We start from the raw sequence: 27699 nt of genomic DNA, 5'->3' as shown, positions 1-27699 counted from the left end.
GTGGATGGATCATTCGAGTTGTTTTCCTGACTGAAGTTTGATCGGTTTAAAGCGTCCTGCCATGTGATTGCATTTGTTCCTGACCATCGGGAACCCTCAAGTTAACTTTTATCGAGTGGAAAAAAGTTCATCCTCCAGCTTCACTGTTTATATTATGCTAAGATAGCTGTGTCGCTAGCAATCACGTAGCACATCATTATATACCAGCTAGCAAAAATTCAGTAACCCCACAAATGACACTGCTGTTTACTTTGCTGTCTTCATTCATGTCGGAAGTGATAGCAGAGGTGTACGTCTTAATTGGTTTCAGAAATCTCTCAGTCAGAACATGGTGTGTTATATTTAGATGGAAACTAGCGAGCTAACTCCCTGGTAACTTCTAACTCCATTCCATTTTCATGGATGCCTGGATGTTAAACTTAATTGTTACCCCTGGTAGAGCAGCCACACTGATCACTTTATTACAGATGAAAGAATTTAGACAGTTGTTCGACTCTCAGTGATCCTGCAGTGATCGTTTGCCTTAGGGACCTGCAGCGGAGTTTGGGCCCAGACGCGGCTAATGACGTCAGACTTGAAGACTGGATTGCAGCTAATCAGTAATTACAGCAACACTTGGCTACAAGACTAAAGGAATGGTAGATTAAAGACTTTCATCACTTCACAAGCATAAACTATAAACCTTGCTTTATAATAACAGACATAGCACATAGTCTTACGTCTATTCCAAAAAGGCTTCTAAAATTGCAAAATTGTTTGCGCTGACTGCTAATCTTATATTTCTGCCACCTTTGACAGACTCTGTGAATAATTTTGTTTTACTCTGAACTTCTTTCTCACCCAGTTAAAATACTCCCAGTGACCTTTTAACCTGCTGAACATGTATATATTACAGCATCAAATTCTTCCTCTACTACAATAAGATTATAAAAGATTTTATTGGCTTGTGGCTCATCATCATTCAGGTTGTAAATCATGTTTTTAAAAAGTAACTAAGTAACTAAGTAATTAATTACTCTTGAAAATAAGTAATCAGTAAAGTAACAGGATTACTTTTTGGGGGAAGTAATCAGTAATTAGTTACTGATTACTTTTTTCAAGTGACTTGACCAACACTGATGTGGACAAACACAAACTGCTCTGTAACCTGTAAAGAAACCCGCAGGAGTTTCTACCACTTACTGAAGTGTGATTTGGAAAAAAGTGCAGTAAGCACTGATTATCCTCTGAAGAATGAAAACCTCTGCACCATGCTCATCGTCAACTGTTGTGCCGAGGTACTACTAGATGTCTATGAGCTTCTTTTTATTTATTTTATTTACTTAGTCTTAAATACAGAGTATATGCTATTCCGTCTGTGGTGAGGGAAATATTTTTAAAGTCTTTAATGAGGCTACTTCCTCTCCCCTCTGTCTAATCCTTTCGAGGTGATTTATGTCTACAAAACATGCACATTGTGCCTTAGTTAATAATGTAGTTCATGGTGTTGGTAGGATTTAATGAGAGTTTTTCAATAAAGAACTTGTCAAAAAATGATTTTCGAAACAACATTTAGCTTTCAAAGAAATGTCGTAATTTCAAAGAGGTTTTAAACAAGTGTTATTTTGGGAACTCAGCTATCACCATTCTTGCTCATTGTCTTATGCAGTCTTGTTTCTATAAGGTATCTTTGTGCTGAGATAAGAGTGTGGAATGTGGGGACAGGTCCTGAGAAAAAGAACCATCTTTTCATTTTACATAACAGGATGTTGCAAAGGATGAATAATCACTATAATGCACTAGCAAACACTAACACACACACACACACGCTCATGCAATGATATGTACACAACAATCTCAGTCCAATTTTTGTTTTGTTACTGTAACATCTGTGACTCTACAGACAACAGCAGACTCCTACACATTTTAAGTGTTGATTTTCCACGGAGACTCCGGATGGATACGCTCTGATTTTTCACAGTAGTGTTCCGATGAGATCATTTCATGGTTTAGAAAGCTGTGCGTGCTTCTGTCTGTGTAGGTGTTTGTTTGTGGATGCGTGTGTGCGTGGAGGGTTGGGGGCTATGATTGTGTTTGCGTTCTTATCTTTCTTGTTTTGTTGGTGCAAATGGCTAAAATTATACTGTAGTTAACAAATACATACAGAAATGATGAAGTCAGCTGATTTGAGCTTAAATCAGATTGGTTTGCAAATAGAAATTGCTTTTAAGTGCTTTTGCATCCCCCCTATTCCATATTGACTCCTCTAACATGCATTAAAACATCTAGCTCTAGCTGTAAGGAGAAAAGAGCTTCATTATTCAGCCTGCTGGTATGCTTAGTCCTGAGAGGTTTGAAGAATCTCATATATCCAGATTGTTGACACTCATGCTCATCTGGTATGAAATGTCACTGTGTTTGTCATAACATGGACTGTTGAGACCTCTGGCTTCACTAAATAGATCACCAAGACTTTCTTATGACGAGTCAGTGACAGGCAGCTGAGTGGAACCAAGCAGAGGGGAGAAATCAGTCAGTTTGACAGTTCCCATCACACATCTCACACTCCTCACCCAAAAAGCAGGTGGAAAATGTATAATGTGTGTATGTGTCTACATTTGCAGGCAAGTCATTTAGCAGAAAAAAATATCACTCTTGAGTTTGTTTTACACACGAAGGAACTTTTTTTTTCTAATTATGTACTAGAGTGGATCCCAGTGATTTCACAGGAACTTACAGCAAGAGTGTTTGCCGGTGAAAGACTTCATAAGCGTGCTTTCATTTTATTTATTTACTTAATAGTATGTAAGAAAAAAAACATTATCAGTACATGTGGGTTTTCTGTATTTCCTGAAATAAAGAGCAACTTGAGGTGGAAAGAATGACAGTATAGAAAGATGCTCATTAGCGAAGAAGCAGCAAGTCTGCTTGGAGAAAGATGAAAAGAGCAAAAGGTAGATAAGAACAAAGGTGGACCTTCAGCTGCTGAACATGTCCACGAGGATCTCTGTTTGTGTTCATGCAGCAGGTATCTGTATCCTGTTTCTGGTTCAGTTACTCTCACTGGAGCAGAACGGTTTTTATTCAGCATGTCTCCCCACCTGTCTGATCCTATTAGACCACAACACGTCAGCTTAGCTGATCAGGGCTGGAACCCAGCAGAGTGTGAGCTGATGACTGTTGATAATGAAGAAAATGAGGATTAAATCACTTGGTAATAGAAATTAGATGAGTGCATGTGACCGCTCTAATGTAATGGTGGTTCAGACCATTTTTTTTTAAATAGGGCAAAGTACAGTAGCTCATATACAAATTCATTCCACATTATCCCATTATGCGAACATCGTGACTCCCTCTGTCTCTCCGACACTACCACCTCCAACAAACAAACACGCACTTCCATGTTGTGTCCTTTAAACCAGGACAAAGCTCCGTGTATCCTTCAGTCATGTCACTGTCTGTCTGTCTGCTTCATATCAGAGAGCTTTGAATAAAATAAATAAAACAACAGTGCCATTCTATTGAAAATAATTAGAGATGTTATTGTCCATTACATCCACAACTTTACATATAAATAATTTTTTAATGTGACATAAAAAAAGATTTATCTTGAATTGAATAATGTTTTATTTACTGTGAATTCTTTTAAGTTGTGTTTTTATGAAAGGGCTGAGGAAAGGTTATGGAAATAGGCTGATGGCTGCATTTCTGTTTAAGGAGTCAAAATTTCCCAGCATTCCCAGGCTTCCATTGAAGTTGCAGCTTGAGTAATTGTTCATCTTTATCTCCCTCTGCTCGGTTTTTTTCTGCTTCCTTTCTCCTACCACCTGCTCCTTTTGACAGTCTTCCTAACTGAGCAGCTACAGACAGTATGGTAACAAGTGTTAACCACTGTGCTGCTAGTTGTGAAAAGAAATAACATCAAATTACAAATGAGCCTCATTTGTGCAGCAGGTTCAGCTCAACAGAGCCTGAACACAGACCGAAAGCTAAACGAGTAAATACGGGTGATGAACAGACTCGATTATCTTTAACAGATGAGACTATTACATTGGAGCTTAAAGTTAATACGTTTCATCATATATATCTATATATCTATGTGCTCTCACATTTCATTAACCTTCACAATCATATATTCATTGACCAATTTCTTTTTTTTATTCGTTTTTAAAGAATGACAAATGCAGGATTAAAATGAATGCTTTACTTTGCCTTCCAGTTTGAATTGATGAAATATAATAACATAGTTAAAGCAGTGGTTTTGTATGGATGATGGTGATTTACTGTCTTAACTGAACCTGTGGACATTTTTTTTCACTAGATGGGCATCGTTTTTATTCCTCTGGCATCTAATATTGCTGTTCTGTCAAAGCCACTGGAATCTCAGAGTGCTTGTGTTTGGTCCTTGTAGTGTTGTAATACTCAAGGTATTGATAACTGTGAGAAAGCTCCCATTGAAACAGCTCTAATTACCAACTCATGACAAACAACAGGTATTTATCCAGAAGTATTTGGACAATGATATTCCATCTTCTTCCTCTTATCCAAGGCCAGGTCGCGGTGCAGCAGCCTAAGCAGAGAAGCTCAGACCTCCCTCTCCCCAGCCACCTCCTCCAGCTTGTCCGGGGGAACACCAAGGCTATCCCAGGCCAGCCGAGAGATATAATCTCTCCAGCGTGTCCTGGCCCTGAACCTTGGCCTCCTCTTGGTGGGACATGCCTAGAACACCTCACCCAGGAGGCGCCCAGGAGGCATCCTTGTCAGATGCCCGAACCACCTCAACTGGCTCCTTTTACAGTTTTTTCTGAATGCTCAAACCCTAACTGTGATTCCTGTAGCACAATCTCTAAAACTATTCAGACTTATAGCAAAACCACTCACTGAGTTTGCAAAACTAAAAGCACAAAAACTGCTTTGCACTCAGTTTGCAATTTTGTAACACACACTTTGCAAAACTGTAGGCACAATTCACTGCACAACACTCAATTACCAAATTTCCAACACACTCCTAGCAAAAGTATACACATGTATGGCTATCATTAACACTAATTTGCCAACTGTCTGGCACACTTTCACATGTGAAAACTTTTTTAGATAATTAGTTCACTTTGCAATCAGCCTAAGCACTATAATACAGGTAAGCTGTGTGTGCGGAGTACAATGGAGGGAGCAGAAAGAGTGAGAAGTAGAGGAGGCCGAGGAAGAGGACGTGGAGGTGAAGAAGTAGGATGAAGAGGACGACAAGGACAAGGAGGAGCAAGAGGAAGACAAGGAGGGGGGAGAGGAAGATGAGGAGGGGGGAGAGGAAGGGTAGGAAGAGTAAGAAATAGAATTGCTGATGACATCAGAGCTACAATAGTGGACCATGTAATCAACCGTGGAATGACCCTGAGGGTAGCTGGCCAACGGGTCCAGCCTAACTCGAGCCGCTACACTGTAGCAAGTACCATAAGGACATCTTGAAATGAGAATCGGTTAGTACAGTCACTTCGCACAAAGATTTGTAGCACTGCCATATGCCAATGAGAAACACACCAACACCATTGATGTAAAAATACTGAAATTGTTACTTTACAGAATTGCTAGATGACCAGATGCTGGGGCAGAGGAAGCATGTTCACTGCAGACCAAGTAACCCATATAGTCATTATGGCGACTGCAAATAATCCTATACTTGGAAATAAACACTTGTGTTTGTTTTGATGTGTTTGAATAAACACCAGTACTTGAAGTTTGGATCCCTCTATGCTTATGGATCTATGACAGAAGTATGAGCTCAAACTGACATAGCCTACCTTGTGCACAGAGAAAGCAAAAGCCAGATGTGTTTTGTATTCATACCATCAGTGTGCAGTTGGCGCATTGTGTGCTTAGTAGATGATGGCTTGTGTGTACTGGTTGTTACGGAAACACCATTTTTACGAAGGTGTGAAGGGTTAATCTAGCTGTGTTTGCTTTTGCAAGAGAACTACAATGTTTTGATTATTGGGTGACAGGTTTTCTTATTTGTGTGAAGAGTTTTGCAAAATTAGCCAATAGTTACAAAAAATGTGCTTAAGCAATCAGAAAAAACTGTAATGTGGAGGAGCAGCAGCTCTACTCTGAGCCCCTCCTGGATGGCTGAACTTCTCACCCTACCTCTAAGGAATAGGCCAGCCATACTTCGAAGGAAACTCATTTCTGCTGCCATGACAATGATTGTAATTTTACTTCTGCGCAGTGCTATAGTGGGGTTTACACCAAAAATTCAAAATGTGATCAAAGTGCAGACATCCAGCTTTAACCTCACTCTCTGTCAGTTTCAAGGAAACTTCAGATCTTCCAGGATATTAACAAGACAGACGGGACGGCTCATTGGTGAGCCCCAATCACAGAGGATGTTGTAGTCCACTGAGAGTTACTGCTGATGCAGTTCCTGTTGTTCAGATCATCATTTTCGAATGATGCTCTTTAGAGAAAACTCACCACATTGATATCAAGCTTCTTCAAGACTTCATAGGAAAGATTGTTTGATTTATTCTTGTCAGCAACTTGTGATGCAGTGCTCGCAAGCACCGTTAGTGCTGTTAGTTACTGAGGATGTGTGACATTAATATGTGAAGCAATTAGTGGAGTTAAGCGCAAGAACAGTTAGCTTGTAATTAGCAAAGCACCATCTGTGGTTACCATGACGAGACATCGTGGTCGGTGTTACTTCATTTTGTGAGGTCGAATATTTTCATGAATCTTACTTTAAAGGCATTTTTATGATTTTGCCTGCAGTGTAGTGAACAATAACAAAGCCCGGAATATGTTTGCATTTCACATACCTCTATGAACGTTGCTCATAGTCAGATTTCGCACCTACATCTCTGATGGTTATACATTTTATGACTTTGCCCATGTTAGGAGCACTAAGCTTGCATACATACATTTGGCACCACTACACCTACATATATTTAGAAGTTGTTTGTGCAGGCCTAAACGGAAGCCGGTACAGAAATGGGGAAGCTAAACCAGGGTAAAGGTTGTTATACAGAAATAGGAGAGGCAGATTACCACCCCAGATGGAAAGTAGCGGGCCAAGAGGATGGGACCAGCCCGTGTAAACACGACACAGGAAACTGATCTTTGACACCACAGTCGGGAACCCCTTTTACAGCTAAGAAACAGCAATGATGAAGTGAAGAAAAAACAACTGTCATTTTAATCGCTAACTTTTTATTTATTATATTTTTGTAGCTGTATATGCTTGCCTCATCTATCTGTTCTCTCTATATTTGGGATGACCTCTGTTAGAACTGAAATCAAGCTCCCTGTTGGAAATAAAAGGCCCAGTGACAGAGTCCAGCACACTTTAACTATATCTGAACCAGAAGGTGGTGCTTTGCTCTGCAGTCATTTGGCTCTCTGCTGGATGTAAAGCATAATGAGACCTCAAAGTCTTTAGGGAAGCTCTCATAGGTTTTTCATGCCAGCTGAGGGCTGCAGTGTTGCAGCGGGGAGCTCAAGTCTAATAAGAGAAAAACAGTCATAAATCAAATGTTCTCAGAACAGGCACAGGTAATCAGCTGGGGTCTGGTGTGGTGGAAAACACTGGGGTGGAGTCACTAGAAATAGACAGAGCAACTCTTTATTGAGGACACAGACCAACAGCAAAACTAGAGCTCCAAGAGTCATTAGCATCAGAGTACCACGGAGCATCTGTGACTTTACTGTAAATGATTCCTTCCTGGAGGATGCAACGCAGAGTGGAGAGAGTGCTGTCTAATGTGGTGTCATATTTAGAGGTTAAATCAATAATTATCTTTTCTGGGCTGTATCCTGATACTTGATTGATGGGAGTTGAAGCTCACACTTTGGGAAGGAGTGCCGTCAGACATGATGGACTTTGCTCATCATTACTCCCCATGTGATTTTCGCAGCGGTACTTACAGGAATGGTGGACACAGCTATACACTCACTGTCCATTTTCCATGACCTTTGGACATTTTTTCAGTTTTATTCTCTTAAATCTAGAATGCAGTTGGAACAATCTTACAGTTATATCTCAACGTGACTTGTTAAAATCTGCAGGAGGCAGTAAACATACTGACCGCTCGTAGGAAGTAAATGTACCAGAATATTAATCGTTCTCTTCACATTTCACCTTTATTTAGCATCACATTGGCTTTTTGCTTTGAGGGATAAATGCCATCTAATGTGCAGACTTGCTGGGATGGATATTTTTTGCTCTCACAGGTGATGTTCAGAAAAGTTCAAGGCTGCAGCACGTGTGTGAAAATGGCTACAGTTTGTTACCACTCCAAGCACCAAAAACGGGTGGCGGCAATCTGGATTTGAACAGAAGCTGCAAGCAACACCTCAAGATAACAGTTTAGAGCAGAGTCTGTGAAATAACTCAGAACTGACTCAACTCAACTCTAAAGTCTGTGAAATTACCAGCTCTTAATATTGCCTCTCTCTACTCTTTTTTTCTGTATAATTTTCTTTCTTTGATCTTTCTGTCTTCACTCGTCACTTTCTCGTTATTTCTTTGTCTGCACTCTGAGGTGTGTCGATTATTTAACAGAATAACTAAGCCTGACGTGTGTTCTACACAGTCCTGTATCTATAGTCCATCATCACTGCAAGGCTACATACTTCCTCATCAGAGGGACCCAACAACTTCTAATCACAGTCGGCACAGGCTGAAATTCATTAGAATTAGCTTAAGGATTTCACACTCACATTCAAAGGTTTGCCTGAGGACAGAAACACTGTGGGCTGGAAATTAATTATGAATCAGGACACTTAGCGGTCAGGAGCTTTGACCTTGGCATTCAGTGTTAGACATGAGTGGACGGCGCTCACTGTTAAAGGAATCAGAATGTTTCTTTTGAATTAATGGAAAGGAATAAAGATGGCATGTTCTGACTGACCAGGCCCCTGTAACAGCTGGGAAATCGCCCGGAATTAGTTAGTTTGATTAGAACGGCTACATTTAGCTCATTTCTGGATTCATAGGACATCAGTGTCTTATTCCAGAGTTGGCAACATTCCGGTTTTTTTTTTTTGCTTTGAAGCATGCAAAGTAATTAATGTGAAATAACCAAGCTAATAATTACAAAGAAAAGTGTTTAATATTCAACATATTTCAGTTTTTATTTATACATATCTTTATGTAATTCACATTGAGAGAAAGCTGAGAGATGGTCAGTGATTACCACATGTGAAGGACTAAGGCTTTGACTGAAGATTAGTATTATGAGCCTGTTTCGAGGCTTTGAGGAGCACTGAAGATATGAAGAGGTCCATAAACCCTTAGGTAGATATCCACATGCACAGAGAGCTCTGATATCCTGTGGATGTGAATAATGCATAAAAGCATAATACACTTTTCATCCATCTGGCCAATTATTTATTTCTTTTTAATTTTTTTTTTCTAAAACGAACTCGAACATGAAACGAATCTTCTGTCTGACAATCAGCACTCAGTTCTCTGACAGCGGGTTATATTTTTCAATGTGCCGCTTCGGTAGATTACCATCTAACCTTTGCTGCTGGCGTGTTATCATAAAAGCACTCCAAACTATAAATGAACACAGTGATGGAAACAGGTGGGGGAATGTAAATGAACTCTCTGAGCACAATCCCCCAGTGATATGAGGTCCTGTGGGTGAAAGCGTCACAGGTGAAAATGAGCAGAAAAGTGCAAATAATAACACGGAGCTCCAAGCAAGTGAGTCTTGTACAGGATGGCAGAGACACAAATTAATACTGTGACATTAAACATGTAGACTTTTTTTTTTTTTTTGCTAATTTCTCTGCATTTATAAAACAATGAGCTGGTCTAGAAAAAAAGTCAGTTGATGAAAAGCTTTGAGTGCAGTGAGGTCTTTATATATTTGGACTTAAGTGTTGCAACTTTGCATCTGAATGTCAGCACAGTGGGATAGTTTTGTTGTACTTCAGTCACATGTTGGTAGTTTTTGTGATTTACAGAGGCGAAATTACAAACAACGCGATGTAATTTCTTCTTTGCCTTGTGGCTGTGACTTGTCTGATTTCAGAATGAAAGTCCTGGTCTTATTTTGCATCCAGAAAAAAGAACCAAACTCATTTAAAAAAACCAAAAAAACTACTGTACTCTTTAAAGATTTCGGAACAGCCTGCTGCAATTACAGTACAGGCGGTCACATAAAATATCGTATTAATATTGCGTATCTGTTTATAGTGTCTATATATTTTGTACCATATGAAGCCACATGATAGCCTTAATCCATACAGTACGAATACATGTAGAGATGTGAGTATGAAGGGATGAAATACAGGACATCCTTCTTTTTGAGTTCATATCTAAAATTGTGAATACCTGTAAAATATTTGGATCATAGCTGTAGTGCCGCCTCAAAGTGAGAGCCACCGGGGTGACTGTAACGTGGGTGAGATGGAAGATTCTCGGTAGGGGTCGCTAATGTCCGCGCAAAGGTAGCAGAAGAATCAGTGACGGTCTCAGGCTCTCCTACTCATCAGCTCCGCTCAGGCTGGGATTTCTTCCTCCGCTCGGCTTCATCTGCAGCGCTTTCTCGTCGGGAAACTTACCGCTGGAGACGGAGCCTCATCTGGAGGAGCGCGGAGCTTTTGCACCTGAGTGAAGGAAACCATGGCTTACTTCTGGATACACACCGCGTGGATCGCCGGCGTCGCTTTCCTCTTTGGATTTCAAGGCAAGGGACCGTTTTATTCTTTTCATTTGGTTTCCCGCTAGGAATCACTGGAGTTAAGAGGAAAATGACATCAACAGTGGATATTTAATGTGCGTCTGTCCGTCCGGTGCTGACTCGAGTTATGAAGGTATGTGAAGAGACTTCCCTTCCTGTGAAACACCTGACAGGGCAGAGAAGTGGGGAGTCCTCGCGGTGAAGCTTCTCACTTTTACTGTTACAGCAGAGCGCCGTTTGGTCTGAATAAAGTTAGTGGTGAGTGTCTCGGAGCTGAGCTGACAGCAGTGAGCGCGCAGTAGCGCCCTGTGACACAGAAAAGAGCAGCACTGGAGGCTGATACCCCTGACAGCTTCACTTGAGTCTCCTCAGCAGGGGAGTAGAGCATTGCAGAAACGTGGAGGGTGCTGGACTGTCAGCTCAACAGTTGTGGTTTTGTAGTGACGCATACTGTAGATCAGTTTGGATCATTCGTTTATGATCCTTTGCAGTCTTTTTGGCACTGCGCTCATCGTGGCAATGAGCCCATTACTGTGGATATGTGATTCATGTGGACTGTTGAGGAAGGGAAAAAACAAAACAGTGTGTGGTAGAAAACGAGTAAAAGAGGATAGTATGTTTGCAGTTAAAGGGGAGATTGGTTTTCGTGTCTTCTCGCTTGTCTATTTTAGCAATTAAATGCCGGCTTTAACTAATGATGCTCTCCAGACTGTGAGCAGATCGGCACTAAAGGAATTTAGGAAGAGAGTGGTGACAGAAGCTGCTTAGTCTGAACTGACGAGAAAAACATTTTTAGGTAAGAAAATATTATCAAATACTTAACAGTCAGCTGGAATAATAATAATAATAATAATAAGAAGAAGAAGAAGAAGAAGAATTAAAAGGTGATAGTCAGTGAGTAAGAGCAGTTAACACGTTTCTGTTTAAACCAAGGCACGTGCTGAAGTGTTAAGGATGAACACCACTGAGAGAACCAAGACCTCCATCACCTACAAAGCTGCCTTCCAATTATGTGCATAGATTAGCTTCACCCGCAGCAAATTCTTTTTTGGCAGGACCACAGATGCTGAGGAATGTGTGCATGTCAGTCAAAAGCAAGCAAAAAAAAGCTTATGAATTGTTGATTGGTATTATATTTCAGGGGCGTTAGCACTTAACTCATTGATCTGCTGATGGAAGAAAATGATTTCCTGGCTTGAAGACAGTATGGAAACATCCATCCATACTTAAGCAAGTATATATGGATAAACAAACAACCTACTTCTTTTAAAACCATTGTATTCTCCTCTAAAATGAAACAACATTCACTGACAATTCTGTGTGTCAGTGTGTGCATGTTCTCCGTGTGCTTGTGTGGGTGTCCTCTGGTTACTCTGGTTTCCTTCCACAGGCCAAAAACATTCTCGTACTTCTGAATTGGCCATACGTAGACTGTGAGAGTGTGTGGTTTCCTGTCTCTGTGTCTCAGCTCTGTGATAGACTGAAACTGATGTGTCCATCCCAGAGTGTAACCCTCCTTATCATTTGACTTTTGTCAAGTGACCCAGACTCAAACTTGGATAAGCAGTTAAAAAAATGGATGGTGTAAGAAAGTGGTTGATGGATGCGTGCCGCCCACTGCAGCATGACATACTTACACTTTTAGAGTTTTTGCAGTATTTTGGTACATGCTGAGCATGTTTAATGATCAGCGACGGTACTAAAAACCACCTGGCTAACATTGTGTCGATACACCTGCAAAAAATGTTCTGACTCATCACAGCATTGACACGGGACCTCAAGGGGTATTGCTGGGTTTGTGTGGATGACTTGAGGCACATAGCAGTAAAATCTTATAAAATTGCAGAATCTTTAACCTCCTAAGACCCGAACTCTTCCACGGCATGCATTTTTAATTTATCTTTGATATTTGGGCTGATTAGGGTCCGATGAATGTAAAAACAAAGAATTACCAGATTTATTTTTTTTTACCCATTTTTGCTTCTAAGAAAAATGAGAGCCACAAATAAGGATATTCGTTTAAAATTTCGATAGAACAGTAGCAGTATAATGTCTTTGTAAGTGGATATCAGGCCCTTGTAGAGCAAAATTGAGTATTTGGGTCTAAATAACCAAAAATGTGATGTCCACATATGTGGATGCCAGGTCCTAGGAGGTTAAAAAGTTTGCAACTAATAAGTAATGAAAAACAGTTCCCTTTTTACTGTGGGAAGAAAGAAGTCTTCAGAACTGAGTCAGTCTACAGAAAGATTGTCAGTGCTATGAATAAAAATTGGCATATGTCTACATTAGCAGAATTATTATGTTAGCATTGTGAAGAAGCCAGATGTAATCACTGCCTATTGTATTTTCTGTTCACTGAAGCATTATAATTTTGCTATTACTGTCATGCAGACCAATCACACTAGCTGTGGCGTGGGTTGCCACAGTTTGTAGTTACATGTTTAGGAGGGTGCAAGTCAGGTCGCGATGTGGTCAACAGTGTAAGCTATGCTGTAGGTAAGATTATGCCGCAGGTTACAGCCACAAGTATGGGACTACGCTATACTGAAGATGATGAACACAGTATTATGAATACAGCTTGACATTAGCCTCTACTATACAGCAGCGACAGACCAAAACCAAAAAGAAAATATAGCAGTTCGGGCAAAATATGAATTCATTTTGAATTTAAAATTGATTTAAAGATTTAAAATTGGAGAAATCTCTGTGCCCAGTGGACAAGGATGAAAATCAATGTTAGATGCCTGTGATCTTTGGGCCCTCAGGTGGCACCGCACAAAAAATGAGGTATGATTCTGTCATTGACCCATACCTGATTCCACGGGCTCGGGAACATGTTCAGAAACAACCCAGTGTGCCATGCATTCCACAAATACAGGTCAAATGTCTATCACGCAAAGAAAAAGCCATATTGGAACATGATCAAGAAATGCTGCCGTTTGCTTTGGACCAAAGCACATTTAAAATGCATTGAGGGGAACTAGAAAATCCTTCTGTGGTCAGATGAATCGAAATGTTTAATTCTTTTTGGAAAACATGAATACAACATCCTCCAGACTAAAGAGGAGCAGGACCATATGCTCCATTTCCAATTACATGTTTTTCAGTGACGCTCTTGCATATTTCAGCAAGATAATTCTAATTTCTCTACAGCAGAAAACTCCCATCCCAACATTTTTGAAATGTGTTGCCACCATCAAAGTCAAAATAAACAACTATTTTTCTTAAAAAGGTTCAATTATTCAATTTAAGTTTTTTTCAATCATGGGTTTACAAGATTTGTAAATCACTGCATTCTGGTTTTATTCAAATTTTGCACAGTGTCTGAGCTTTTTGAGTGGACTTGGATTGTATTTTCCGAACTCCTAGAAAATAATGACTTTACCTGTTGAAAACCTGAACTGCACGAGTGAGGGGCAAAAAAAGAAAAGATAAAATATCTATAGTTAGGATTCCTGTCACTATCTCTTACATTAAACTACGAGTTAGTAAGCTGTCAAAGTTTTTCTTTTTTCTCTTTCCCTCCCCTTCAACATTTCTCTCATTCTCTCATGAGCTCCTTATTGTCCCTTAGTGGCTTTTTGAAAAAATCTTTGTCGACCAAAGCCATCCTTTCTTTGTTTATATCTAGACCTCTACTGGAATTATTTTCCCAGTGCTGCATGCGCATGACAGACAGTAAAATCATTGACTGCAGGCTGAGCCATTGTTTCCTCTGAGGGGAGCAGTGATAGCCATCTCTCTGCAAAGCTACTTTAAAACTGTCATCTGCTGTGACTTCAATTGATTTGGATGTTGACACTGTTTGCTGCCGGCTTTTCAAAGTGCAGCCAATGAACCAGACCGCCTGATAAACCAATTTCATGAAATAATATACTTGCATGAATGTGGGGTGGGCTTTTGGGAAAGACTTTGAATTTTATGTGTATATTTGCCCTTTTCCGTAATTATGTAATCAGCTCAGCTACTTTCTTCAGTTAACAAGTATTTATCAATCAATCAATCAATCTTTCTTAGCAGACTTGATGTCCATAAAAACAAGACAGAAGAAACACACAACACCCCCCCAACCCCCCCCCCCCCCAAAAAAAAAAAAAAAAAAAAATATATATATATATATATATATAAAGCATTTGTAAAAATATAAAACCATAATATACATAAAACACAATTACTTAAAAGAAATCAATAAATACACAAGCACTTCAACCAGTGCTTTCTCAGACTGGATGAGTAACGGGTACTACTCACTGTCAGATCTGTAAGTGCTAAAATTATACTGTTACTCGAACCATCCAGTCGTTCTCTAAAATTGAACATTAACTTTCTTAAAAGTGCTTTAAAAGTCCAAACACCCACAGCTACAAACATCTGTCTGGCACTACCCCTTCTAGGTATCCTGCAAAGGATTCTCATCGTATAATTATATGCAACATAATTATACGATTTTTATTTTTATTCCTATTTATTCTATTTATCCCCTTCGTATATTTTATTTATATTGTCTCTGTATTTATATATATGTGTGTGTGTATATATATATATATATATATATATATATATATATATATAATATTCTGTAACTCTGTAACTTCTGTCGGTGCTGTGCTTTTTTGGAAATCGAATTTCCCAGAGGAACCCACCCGAGGGATTAATAAAGTTCTATCTAATCTAAATCTAATCTAACATGCAGCTTCTGCATGCTACATTGTTTGTAGGATGACCACAAGGGGGCAGTATATAGCGGTGTGCAATACGCTTTAAACAAAACTTTTTTTAACTGGAAGTGAACAAAAGCTGAATTTGCGTGCAATAGTATTTGCCTGCACATAGAGCTTACACCGTTGTCTGTATATGTCATCATCATCATTCATTTGCTCAGTAATAAAGTGACCGAGGTATTTCACCTTTTTATGAACTTTTTTTGTGCCAGTTTAAACAAAGGGAAATTTAGTTGTTTATCCTGCTTGGTTCTACATATCAAAACAGCACTTTTAACAGCATTGTACTTCATGTCATATTGCACACCATATTCAGTACAGACATTGAGAAGATCCTGTAACCCAGCACTGCTTGGACTAAAAACAACCAGATCATCTGCATACATAAGATGATTTATCAATGTTTTACCTAATATACACCCAGTGTTACAGGCTCTCAGCTGTATGGACAAATCATCAACACATAGATTAAATAAAATTGGAGACAAAATCCCACCCTGTCTAACACCATTGCTGACACCAAAGGGGGCAGGAATACTGCTTCTCCATTTAACCTGCATGTTCTTATGAGTGTAAGAGAGAATCCTCACGATGTATTGAGGAACTCCCCGTCTCTTCAGTTTATCAAAAAGTTTTCTGTGGTTCACTCGATCAAAAGCCTTAGAGTCATCAATGAAACACATGAGGACAGATGAATTTTTAGCCCTATACAAACTGACTATTTCCTTGAGTGCATATATGCACATGTCAGTGCCGTGCTTTGGTTTGAAGCCAAACTGATTATTAAGAGATGAACACACTAACTCTGTCAAACAAGATTCTTTCTAACACCTTAGACAAAATACTGGCGAGTGCAATCGGCCTTTAATTATCCAAACAGCTCACTTTTGCAGCTTTGTCCTTCATAACTGGTACCAGTAAAATACACAGCATTGAGTCTGGTAATATGCCATGAATCATAAACCCAGTGAAACAGAGTGCTAGAAGAGGAGCTAGCCTCAAACTAGCATGTTTTAATACCCAGTTTAATACCCCTCCAGGTATTCTACCTCTGACTATAGCTGTGCTGAGATCAGTTGTTGATTCCCCCACTCCCAAAAAACTTGCATTTAGACAGTTAAGTTTTCCCAAGTCCTGTTTGGACAACCATGTCTCTTGCAAGCATAAAATGTCACAATCTGCAAGCAGACTGTCCACAACAATCCGTCGAGCTTTATCCCCTGCACTCTGTCACAAACGTAGACCACGACAGTTGTAAGATAATACCCGAATAGACATCTTCATGTTGATACGTTGGTACCAGAAGGCGCCGTTATCTCCCCTGCTGGATCCACTGTGCTTGGCACCACCGTACCGGGCTTACGAGGTTCATAAAAACGCCGGACCAGAGCCCCTTCAGGCCAGAGTTCAGGATTGTACATTTCACCCACATCATTACATTCAGCAGTAACCTTGAAAGAGCCGAACCTGCTACGTTTACTAGCAATTTTTTGACAGGTCACATCTCTTTTGAGTTTCTCTCTCAAATACAGAGCAAGAGTTTCTGCATCTACATCCAGGGCAAATTTAGTGGCAAACACGCTCACCAATTTAGTTTTCACAGTTCTGATTGTACTCACAGCTCCAGTGCCGATAATCGATACAGGTCCAGGCCTCTTATTGTGTCCAGTAGTAGCAGCATGCATTCCTGAACCCGGATTAATCTTCTCCAGCTTGTGACGAGACTTGCCATTTTTCACAACTTTACTCTATTGTGGGGAGCATGTAAGAAGTACTGTCTCAACGGGATCCTCTGTTGTTGCTGTAGTTTCCATATTACGACCTGAGGCTGTCGTCGGAGCCCGATCTTTACCACATAGCAACATCTCCGGACAAAAAGCTGACACTGTGCTTGTCCCAGTCCTTGAAGCAGCCAAAGCTCCGGCTCCCTGCCTTCCGCGCGGGCCGCCTTTATTTTGACTCCCCCACCGCTTCTCTGCGTGTTTCCCCAGGGGAAAGTGGGAAGCGGTCCCCGACCCCATTCAGAGTAACAGGCTCAGCCGGTACCTCAGGCCAACACTCAAGAGCAGTCACACGTTGGTCGACCTCCACAGCATCGGTCATAACTTGCTCTCAGACATCCGCCTGTAGTTTAACTACATGTTTTAAAGCACCCACCTCAGCATACAGCTGGTCCATTCGCCGTAGTAGACAACACACATCCATGCTGGAGTATGTAACAGGCGGCAAATCATCCAGATGATGAAAGACAAATCTTGGGATATTCTCCCCACACTCATTCAGCACTTTAAGACGGAGTCTAATATTGTTGGCGTCTTTATGCTGTCCTTTATATCCAACGCACCGCTGTGAGGTACTGGGGCAGAGCTCAGGGGGGCGACTGTGGCTCAGGGGGTTGGGAAGCGTATCTGTAACCGGAAGGTCGCCGGTTCGATCCCCGGGCTCTCTGCCCTGGTCGTTGTGTCCTTGGGCAAGACACTTTACCCTGCCGCCTACTGGTGTGGGCCAGAGGGGCCGATGGCGCGATATGGCAGCCTCGCTTCTGTCAGTCTGCCCCAGGGCAGCTGTGGCTACAACCGTAGCTTGCCTCCACCAGTGTGTGAATGAATAGTGGCATTGTAAAGCGCTTTGGGTGCCTTGAAAAGCGCTATATAAATCCAATCCATTATTATTATTATTATTAAAACTTTCTTGGAGGCTTCAATCCCCTCGGATTCAAATGTGTTCGTGGCCAACAACACAATTTCATCCTGACTTAAAGTTTTTTACAGCAATGAAATTAAGTAGTTCATCCTCTACAATTACCCTTCCATCAGTTGTTTTATATATCTCTGGTTTTACCGCTTGTGACCGTTTGAAAAGTCGGAGCTACGTCTGCACCACCACCTGCTACATCCACCATCTTGTTTCGTCTTAGCCTTATTTATCTTCTGCTGAGCATCAATTTTAATCACTCAGGTAGATTTGTGTTCCACCTACTCTGTCTCCCTCTAACAAGGCCAGCTGCTAAAATGTGAGTAATAATTCATCACCAGCGCGGTGTATGGATTCTCGTTTATATTTACACTATATTAAGTAGTTAAATTGAAAAATACTGCATTTATCAAAAGCCGCAAACAGGATAACTGAGGAGTTATAAGTGGTCCTGTTTAATAAAGTGAGACAATGCAGTAAGAGCTCATTCATTATTCCCTTGGCAGTATGAAACAAAGCTCTTGGCTTTCCTGAGCTTTAATGATGCTTTAGCATCATTGTATTTTTTAATGAAAGAACAGAGATCAGACAGACTGTTTAAATCATTGACGATGTGACCAAAACGAGTTTAGTGGATTTCACGTTGGTGCTTGTAATCCCAAATTTGCTTCACTGAAGAGTACCTGTCACTGATATGTCATCTTGTCTGTTAGGTTTTCTAGTCTACAGCTGGGAGAACCATTTTCTTCCTCTCTGAGTTTTAATTTGCTGCAAAAAGTTGTGCTTCAGTGATTATGACATATTTTCATCATTGGTGGCCCAGGCTTTGTGACTTGGGAATCACTGACATTAGAATCATGCAAACACGCATTTGTTTTCTTAGCCAGCAGACGACTTCATGGACGGTTTACAGGGAGAGAAGTGGATCTGTCATTGGAGATGAAGATGAAGATTGCTGCACTTCCTCTGACTGTCGGTGGTTTCTAGATAATATACTCAAACAAAGTTTCAGGCTCTTCAGCTGTTATCTTCTCTCTAACTAGCCAAAACAAATTTCTATCATTTCAAAAGGGAAATAAATCTTTTGAAAAGTATTCTTTTCTCAACTTTTAAAAATAAGTGTTTTGGTCACTGCTTTATTGATAAGATCCATTTGCTGTCTAAAAGTGGACTTTATCTGTCCTATTAAAATAAGATAAGGAATGTCTGTTTTTGCCTTGTTGTGTGGCCAAAACTAGTTGTGATATCTAATTCCAATGAAGTCTCTTGAGATGTAAAAAGTAGATAATCACTCCAGTGATCAAAGCCCTTTGACTTTAGGCAATCATCAAGCATGAATTCTCTTTATTTTTTCCTAATTAAGACCTTTTAACCATTTATAACACCCATACCATATCAATCACTTGCATGTATATGACATATATAGATAACAAAAAGTGCAGCTTCTGTTTTCCTTGCCTCACTGCATGTACACTCTAATAAGTACTTTTTAATGTCAAATGTAATTATGAATGCCTGCAGGTCTGTAGCGTAGCTTGTGTGATTCATAGTTTGCGACCCTGTGTATTTTGTTTATTTGGGTGAACGCACTTGATTAGTGTTAGATCATTTATGCAAAGTTACATTATGATTTCATTTCGTTTCATCTGCATTAACAAAGCTATCAAATGAGCTGACCTTAAGTAAGTCAACTGTTGCTAGGAGGTTGCTAGTTCTGACATAACATATCTGCCATGGTTGGAGTTTTTGAAAAAGACTAACAGGAAGTAACATATCCTGGCATACTTTAAACCTGTGGAACCAATGCTCAGGAAAATGGACATCACATATTCAACAAATACAAACAAATACAGCATTGATTTGTATTTATATCAAATCAATGCTGATACTGCGTATCAGTACTCATCAAACAAGAGTAAGCTCTGAAAGGACTTGATGTGTATACAGACACCACACGGTTTATTAAGTCATGGGCTTGTATGGGCTTGGACCCCTTTTTACCTTCAGAACCGCCCTAGTTCTTTGTGGCATAAAGTCACACGGAATTGAGATCTTGTAACATTACAAATTCAAAAAACAAGCTGTAGATGGTCTAAGGAGCTTGGAAAGAAAAGCGTCTGGACTTCTTTAAGTTTCCTTGAAGACGTTTCACCTCTAATCCGAGAAGCTTCTTCAGTTCTAAGAGCAATTGGTGGAGAGTCACAGATTTTAAGCCCTATGGGAGTGTCCCCAAGAGGGTCATGGACCTCTTATTGATCCTCTACCTAATCACACGAGCCAAGGTGTGAAAACGGTTGTGGGTCACAATCAGCCAGGGTTTCGGGTGAGCTCATTGTGAAACCTAGCCCCACCCTATCATCTGATTTCCTGAAGTCAAATGGCCCAGGATCTGAGTGGGCATTAAGGCGTCTGGGAAGGGATCTCAAAAGTGGATTATAGATGCCAGATAGTTGGTGTCGTAAGCCACCACCACAACTAATTTTAACATGTTGTCGCCTCTTGGCCAGGACTCCCTTGAAAAAGAGGTTTTTAATCTCAATGGGACTTTTCCTGGTAAAATAAAGGTTAATAATAATAATAATACCACTTCTGTTCAAAGATGGTTGTTCACAGTGGACATAGATGGCTTCTTTCACTTCTCTTTCAAACCATTTGTTTTCTCTGTCCAAAATGTGAACATTGGCATCCTCGAAAGACCTTTGTCCTTTAAAAGCAGATGAAAAGCTGAATCCTGACCACCTTGACATGAGTCTCAGCTGTTCATCTGCATCTAAAGGATGCCAATGTTCACACGTATCAGGAATTGGGCAAATAGTTTGAGTTTAATTGACTTCGAACTACTTGCAAAGTATTTTCCTTTTTTTTTTTTATTTGAAACTTGTAAACTGCTGCCTAACATTATAAATGCTCACACAATCGCAATTTAAGGAATGTTATACCTCATAGTAATGTTAGTAGGCTACTCAGAAATCATCCTAACATTTTAGCCCGTGTTCTGACAACAAAATTTAATTTTCACATTGTAAATAAATGGTCTGCCACCACCATGCCTGTTTAATAAGGCAGTTCTGATGTACATTGAGGTCCCAACAAAGCAAAAATCCATCCATTATGTGCAGCATGTGTCCCGGTCGTTTAGCAAGAATGTTTTTTCTGCATTGTTGTACTGACTGTGTTTAACACTCATGTACAAAACAGTAACACTGATGTATCTGGTGAATACCTAACACAATATTACATTAATATTACACATGCATAAATAAAACCTGCCTCTATACATGACAGACTGCCAGCAGAAGCAGTGTTTGTTTTCAATGTTTCCTACACACACCTGCTGCCTGTAATTTACAGTTTAACTGCTAATGCTAAAGATGTTATGAAATCTTGTAAGATCTGATAAAATAAACATGCTGTGTTTTCTAGGAATCCAAAACTACTCTGTCAGAAATCATTTAAAAATGATTAATTCTTTCATTATGGTGACTTCAACTGAATCTGTCAGTGTAAGGCAATTAAAATTTTTATTTAGTCGATTCTTTATTTAATTAATGAAAAATAAAGTAAAGTGCTCTGAAAGTAAATAGAAATATACAACATTTAATGAACAGCAAACATTTTGGGCTAAAAAATAGGCTAAAAAAATGACTTTACCAAAATACTGTAACATTTTACTGAGACTGTTATCTCTTTGGTTCCTCACAATAAACAGCTGTACTGATTTTTATAGCATTATTCCTGAATTAAGTGTTTACCCATTAAATATATACATGCATTTATTTCCTATTAATCCTACTTTCAAACTGGTTAATCCTCTTCATGAAAACAACCCTAATACTGTGTTCAGCTGATGGATTCAAGCAGTTTACCAGAGTGCAGACAGTTCTACCATTGGGCAAGATTAATGGACTGGTGAACCATTTAAAATCTAATTGTTTTGTCAGTTTTTTGCTCGTTTCAGAGTGAATGGAAAACGATTTTTAAACTGTTTAATGTGATTTTTTTTTGATGCCATCTATCTGTATTAGGGCATGGGGCTGTACATGAGCCGGAAACTAAATCTTTTATAAACCATTTTTCTACTCTCTATTTCTCATAAAATGTCCTGATTTGCAGTTTCCTCCAGCCCACCAGTTAATCTTATACCATCCTACTGAAAAAATCCTCAAAACATGTACTTTGTCTGGATACCATTTCAATTTCAAGAGCTCTAATGTGCAGCCATCAAATTTAGAAATAATCAGAAGCACTGAGGATATATACTTTGAGTTTCAACAAATTTTTTAATTGCTATTATTTCTCGAGCTTTTTTCAGCATCAATGTTTCCGTAATGTTTTTTTTTCTTCATAGTTATACTTGAACTGCTCCTCTTGACTGAAGTAGGTGGCACTTGATCAGCACATTTTCAACAGAAGAAACAAATGATGTATCACATGCCTCTCTGGCAGAGAGCGCACTGAGCGCACCTGATTTTAAAAAATGTTATCAAAGAGATTCAGTAACTAAAGTCATGATAGCCATTATCTGTGAGTGGGATTTTAGGTGTTAACAGAAAGAAAATCTGCTCCGTGAAACGTGCTTTATAGTACATCACTTAGGCCAAAAGTCGTTTTTAAATGAAACATTTGGTTAATCAAAAACGAAGAAATAAATCTGGTTGAATATGTAGCACCATAATAACAGGTCTTAATGATGCCTAACAGTGGCTTATAAAGCCCAGAAGTAAGAGCTGGACATAAACTGGTCACATTTGTGAACAAGTCTGTGTGAAAATTGCTGCAAATTCTGCTGGACACTCTGCACACGCTGTTGTGATCAAAGCCAAATGCAGTGATTAGTTTCAGTTGCAATCCTGACGTTTCCTCTGTCCAAACATGCCCGATTGGATTTTGCCTGCGGTGTAATGCCAATCGTACTGGGCTGACAAACAGAGATTCTACAGTAGCTCAGTCTGGATGACAGTGAGAGCATAGTTAGTGGACCTACATGACTGGAACAAACAGATTCAGATAACACACTAAGCAAGTCTGAAAACACACTTAGCTTTCAGCCAGTATTTTAGCACATGTCAGGATGCCGAATACCATAATTTGTAGATGGAAAGGAAAAAACGAGAAAATACTTTCAGCAGAGAGGATCATACACTGAGGAAGAGGAAATAAATGGATGTTTGTCACTCCGTGCTGCATGCGAGGTAAGGCGTCTTTTATAGCCATCCTACATGATGTGTGGGTGTTATAACAGACTAGATTTATACAGTCAAGAAGCTTAATGATGCTGTTGAGCAGCACTCTGCATGCAGAGTCACACATATACATTCACACTTATGTGAAACAGAAGAGCAGGAACCTGCAGTACCGTAGAAAAGGAGAATTGCATTGTAGATATGTGTTACTACTGTTACTATTAGGGTGAATCTAATACTAGTTACTCAGCAGTTACTATAAAAAAAAAATCAGCTCTGGGATGAAACGTGAGTTCATATCACTTAGATCACATAGGAGCCTTTAATCAGAAAACTTATCAGTTTTTCCATTAAGCGTGCTTAAGGTTTAATAATGTCTAAGAGCTGTTAAGACTAACAGAAGAGTTTAAGTTTAACTGGGATAATTTATCACCTCGAGAAGAATGCTGTTGTTGTGATTTGTCGGTATATAAATAACATTTAAATCAAATTGAACTGATTCATTTACCAGATGTCTGTGAAGATAAACCTCATAGAGTTCTGAACAACATGACCCCGTGCAAGCATATGATTCATTATTTCCATTGTTCCAGTTCTGAATAGGCTTCAGAAACTGGTGGTAGTAGGCCATATCAACACAGGTGGGCATCTTTGTTCGTCTTGCGTGCTGCAGTAAATTTACATAAGCCAGGTTCTTTCTACATAAACATGGTCTTGCAATTTTTTGACAAGACACAAACCACATTAGTGATAATTAGCTTTTCTTTGTCCTATTCATCAGTAAATAAAATGGACACATTTAATTATTTGTAACATTATCACATTGTTTACGACAAGTGGGGGAAAACAGGTGTGGAGCTTTCACAAAATATGACATTCATGTCAGAAAGATACGGAAGGAAGTCTCATTAGGATTGGGTTTCATTTTTCAGGAGAGACAATTAGAGCGCAATTATAGACAGATAATATGAAAATCCATTATACATTTTCAGAATTATAAATAACCTCTGCAAGATTGATACTTAAATAAAACATTTTCATGAAAAAGGAGAATGTAACTTATTAGGTTTCTTTTTTCGTGCTGCTAGTAGAAGCAAAAAAAAGATTTATTTTTGTGTGAAAATCCAAATCCCCGAACCTGAGAACAAAAAAATGCAACTGCTGTTGTGCTGTGATTAAATCCTGACTTCTCTGTAGGAGTAGCAGTATTTGACTTCAGGCATTATCAAGCACGAATAAGTATAAAACAATAAAAAAAAATGTAAAATATTGTATTCAATGAATTTGCACATTGCTTTCTGCACATGTAATTTTGCATTAATTTGGGGTATACACAAACACGAGACACTTTCTAAATCCTCTACAACAGCTAGTGGGCATCATTTTGACCCTGTCCTGCAACAAAATTAGTAATGACATTAGCAATGACAACAAAGGTATTTTGTGAAGAATTTAAATGGTAGCCTTCATTTAGATTAGACAAAATCATAATGTAAGATTAAGTTTCAGGGGGTGTATTTTATTTTCAGAGTCTTGTATTTACAATACCACAAAATAGCCTTGATGTGATTTTAGCCAGACACTTTAAGCCACATGTTTGGGCTTGGTGAAACTCTGAGCACAGCCTCAGACACTCATTAGCTCAGGTATTCATTAGCTTTGTAACAGACTCTCAGTTGCAGATCTTTAACATTTTCACATTGCCTAACAGCTCATCTTAGGCTATCAGCTCTACCCACAGATAACAATGTCTCAGCTGTTAAAAGAGGGTGATCTCTCTCAGACAGTCTTGCTGCTTTTCCATGTCCACATTGAAGTAGAGAAGAAGAACAAGGGATAGATGGAGATTGACAGCCGACTTCTGTTTCTTTGATTCCAATTTGTCATTAGTTCCTCCAAAAATTCAGAAGGTTGAAATGCTGCACAGGAGGCATGAGCAACCCTGTGTAGCCATCCAGCCTGAGAGAAGAAAGGCTTTTTTTGTGCTGAAAACCAAATGTATGTACGTCTGCTTTCACAGGGTGTCTTTAGTGGTTTCCCTCTTTTTATAATGCACATTTTTTTCCATCTGATCTCCTCATCTACTTTACATAGCCATTCATGGATAATTTATACTACCATAAATAATTGCTGGACTTTTAAAAAAATCTATTTGTAAATTCAAATTCACTTTATAACGTGCATATTAGCATGACTCCACTGACAGTTCTTGTAAATGAGTTTCTAATGATTGTTTGGAGTTGATTTCCACCGCTGTACATTATTTTTGCATTAACCGTGTACTTTGTTAAAAATACAAATAGACATGAAATTGATCATACAGAACATATTATACCGTGTCATTATGTTTTTTTTAAGAAAACAACTAATCCAAAATGCAGAAGTAGTTTGTGGTAAAACTAAATACACCCGTACTAATTCTATAGAAATTAAAAGTGTAAGTAGCAGCCAGGTACTGCTAATCAAACTTGTAATTGATTACTTGATGAGCACCTCTATAATACCAGAACAATTGTCCGTTTGCTGGTATAAAGCATCAAGGCGTGTGTTTGCACGATGTCAAGCAGAAGACATTGTTTTGGGTGGCTGTATCTCAGGAGGTAAAGCAGATGGCCTCATCTACTCATCAAAATGTTGGTGGTTCCAGCATACATCATAACAGGTCTCACTTCCATTTTATAAGCATTCCCTTTCACTCTGACTTCTATCTTCTTTCTTCTATCCTCGTCTCTACCTGCTCAATCCTCCCTGCTCTCAGTTCTTCACATCTCCTGTGTATGGTCTACTGCTTTGAATCGCTAACTACAGGTATTTAAACTCCTACTTCTACTTTTTCCAGCTTCACCTGCTTTCTTCTTATTCACACATGTATTCTGTCATGCTTTTACTGACTTTTCTCTTCTCTCCAGAGCGACCTGCACCTATTTAGGTCCTCTTCCTCTCTTCCACCCAATCATCACTCCCACTGCACACCTCACCACCACCTTATTTTATCATCTTCCAACTAACACAGTGCAATTCCTTTTGACCTTCTCTATACTTTATTATAGATACAATATACTCTCTCAGGACTCTCACAGCAAGCATCACAACTACAGTGCTCGCGAAACTTCAACAAGCGTTTTCCATACCTTCTTGGTATGGCTGATCAACTTTATTTCTCTGCAGTTACTACAGCTCTGCAGATCACCCTTGTTTTGTGACATACTTGTAATTATGCTGCGTGATGAAGATAATTCACAACAGAGTGGCTGAAAAAAAGTTGCAATAACCCAGACCTCGATCTGGTTGAAATTCTTTAGAGAAAAAGAGGATGTACTTTCTTTTTCACATGACTGTACTTGGGATCCTTTTGGATATGTTAAGATGTTGAGTTTACTAATTCATCCACTTCATATTATCTAAGAAAATACAAGGCTGGTTTCTCTTGAGTTGTTTATATTCTAAGGATGTTCAAAAGCTGATTTTATAATAGATGGAGACTTAGCTTGTTCTCAATTAAGATGAGCTGATTGCAAATTAGAGTTGAAGTCTAAATGAAGTTTGATTGAATGATTCAAATAAGCAGGTTTAACTGTTGCTTAACAATGTCTGTAAGGGAGCATGTGCTACTTGAAAGGCCAGATTTACTAAGTGAGGCAACAAGATTTAGACACTTCTAACCTATCAGCTTACAGTAAAAAGTAATAGAGCCTGCTATGAGATGCATATGAGTGTTTGGGATCAAAATATATTCTTTCAGTTCAGTTCTTTCTGTTATTAACAATAGTGAAAAATCTGTGGGTGAGCAGCTTTACAGCATGCGTTTCCATGGATGAGCAGCTCCTGGAACTGTAAGGTGACTCGGTTCTTATCAATTTATTGTATCTAACTGAACACCAACATAGAGAACAGATACAAGCTGGACGAGTACTAATTTTTTCAATATGACTAATCTATTAAATTACTTTTATGTTATAATTTTCATTAATCTTGGCATCTGTAATCTTTAATTGTGATTTATCTTTGATGTGCTGCTGTGTTCATGGTTTGTCTCAACTCACTGTTCGATTTCCAGGTTGCTCTTCATCACATTAACGTTGCTTATGGTCACAGTATGTATATGTATGTGGACATCTGAAACTGTAGAACTCATTATTGCACCAAAGGAGGTAGCTGAACATATCTAAAGCAGCATTCCTGCCTGTAGTGGCAGATGAGTGTGACACAGACTGGCTTTCACGTTCCAGCATTTCATCTGGAAGTGATGCATTTGTTTATCTCATATGTGTTTATCTGAAAATTGAAATGATGTACAGCAAAAATTAAATGATTAATAAATCTGGTTGATATTGCAGCTTGTGGTGATTAAACTTCTCGTAGTAACAGTTACTTTGTTACATTTTTACATTACATTGTACACTCTGTCAATTTGTCTCATTATTGGAGCAATTGTTC

General features: G+C 39.2%; 1 protein-coding gene across 1 annotated transcript in view; it reads left to right on the top strand.

The window, feature by feature from the left end:
* Positions 1–10360: 10360 nt before the first annotated feature.
* lsamp (limbic system associated membrane protein) overlaps positions 10361–27699 on the top strand; it is a 464480-nt gene continuing 447141 nt past the window's right edge. Inside the window, exon 1 of the mRNA XM_085245205.1 lies at positions 10361–10667. Coding sequence (XP_085101331.1) covers positions 10604–10667 — 64 coding nt within the window. The 5' untranslated portion in view covers positions 10361–10603. The remainder of the gene's footprint in view (positions 10668–27699) is intronic.

Source organism: Mchenga conophoros, linkage group LG14 (genome assembly GCF_057382185.1).
Source record: "Mchenga conophoros isolate Kocher_MC1m ecotype Shallow Benthic linkage group LG14, M_conophoros_male_GT1.1, whole genome shotgun sequence".
NCBI classification, from domain to species: domain Eukaryota; kingdom Metazoa; phylum Chordata; class Actinopteri; order Cichliformes; family Cichlidae; genus Mchenga; species Mchenga conophoros.
Note: the sequence above shows the minus strand (reverse complement) of the source record. Positions and strands in the feature narration are given on the sequence as shown.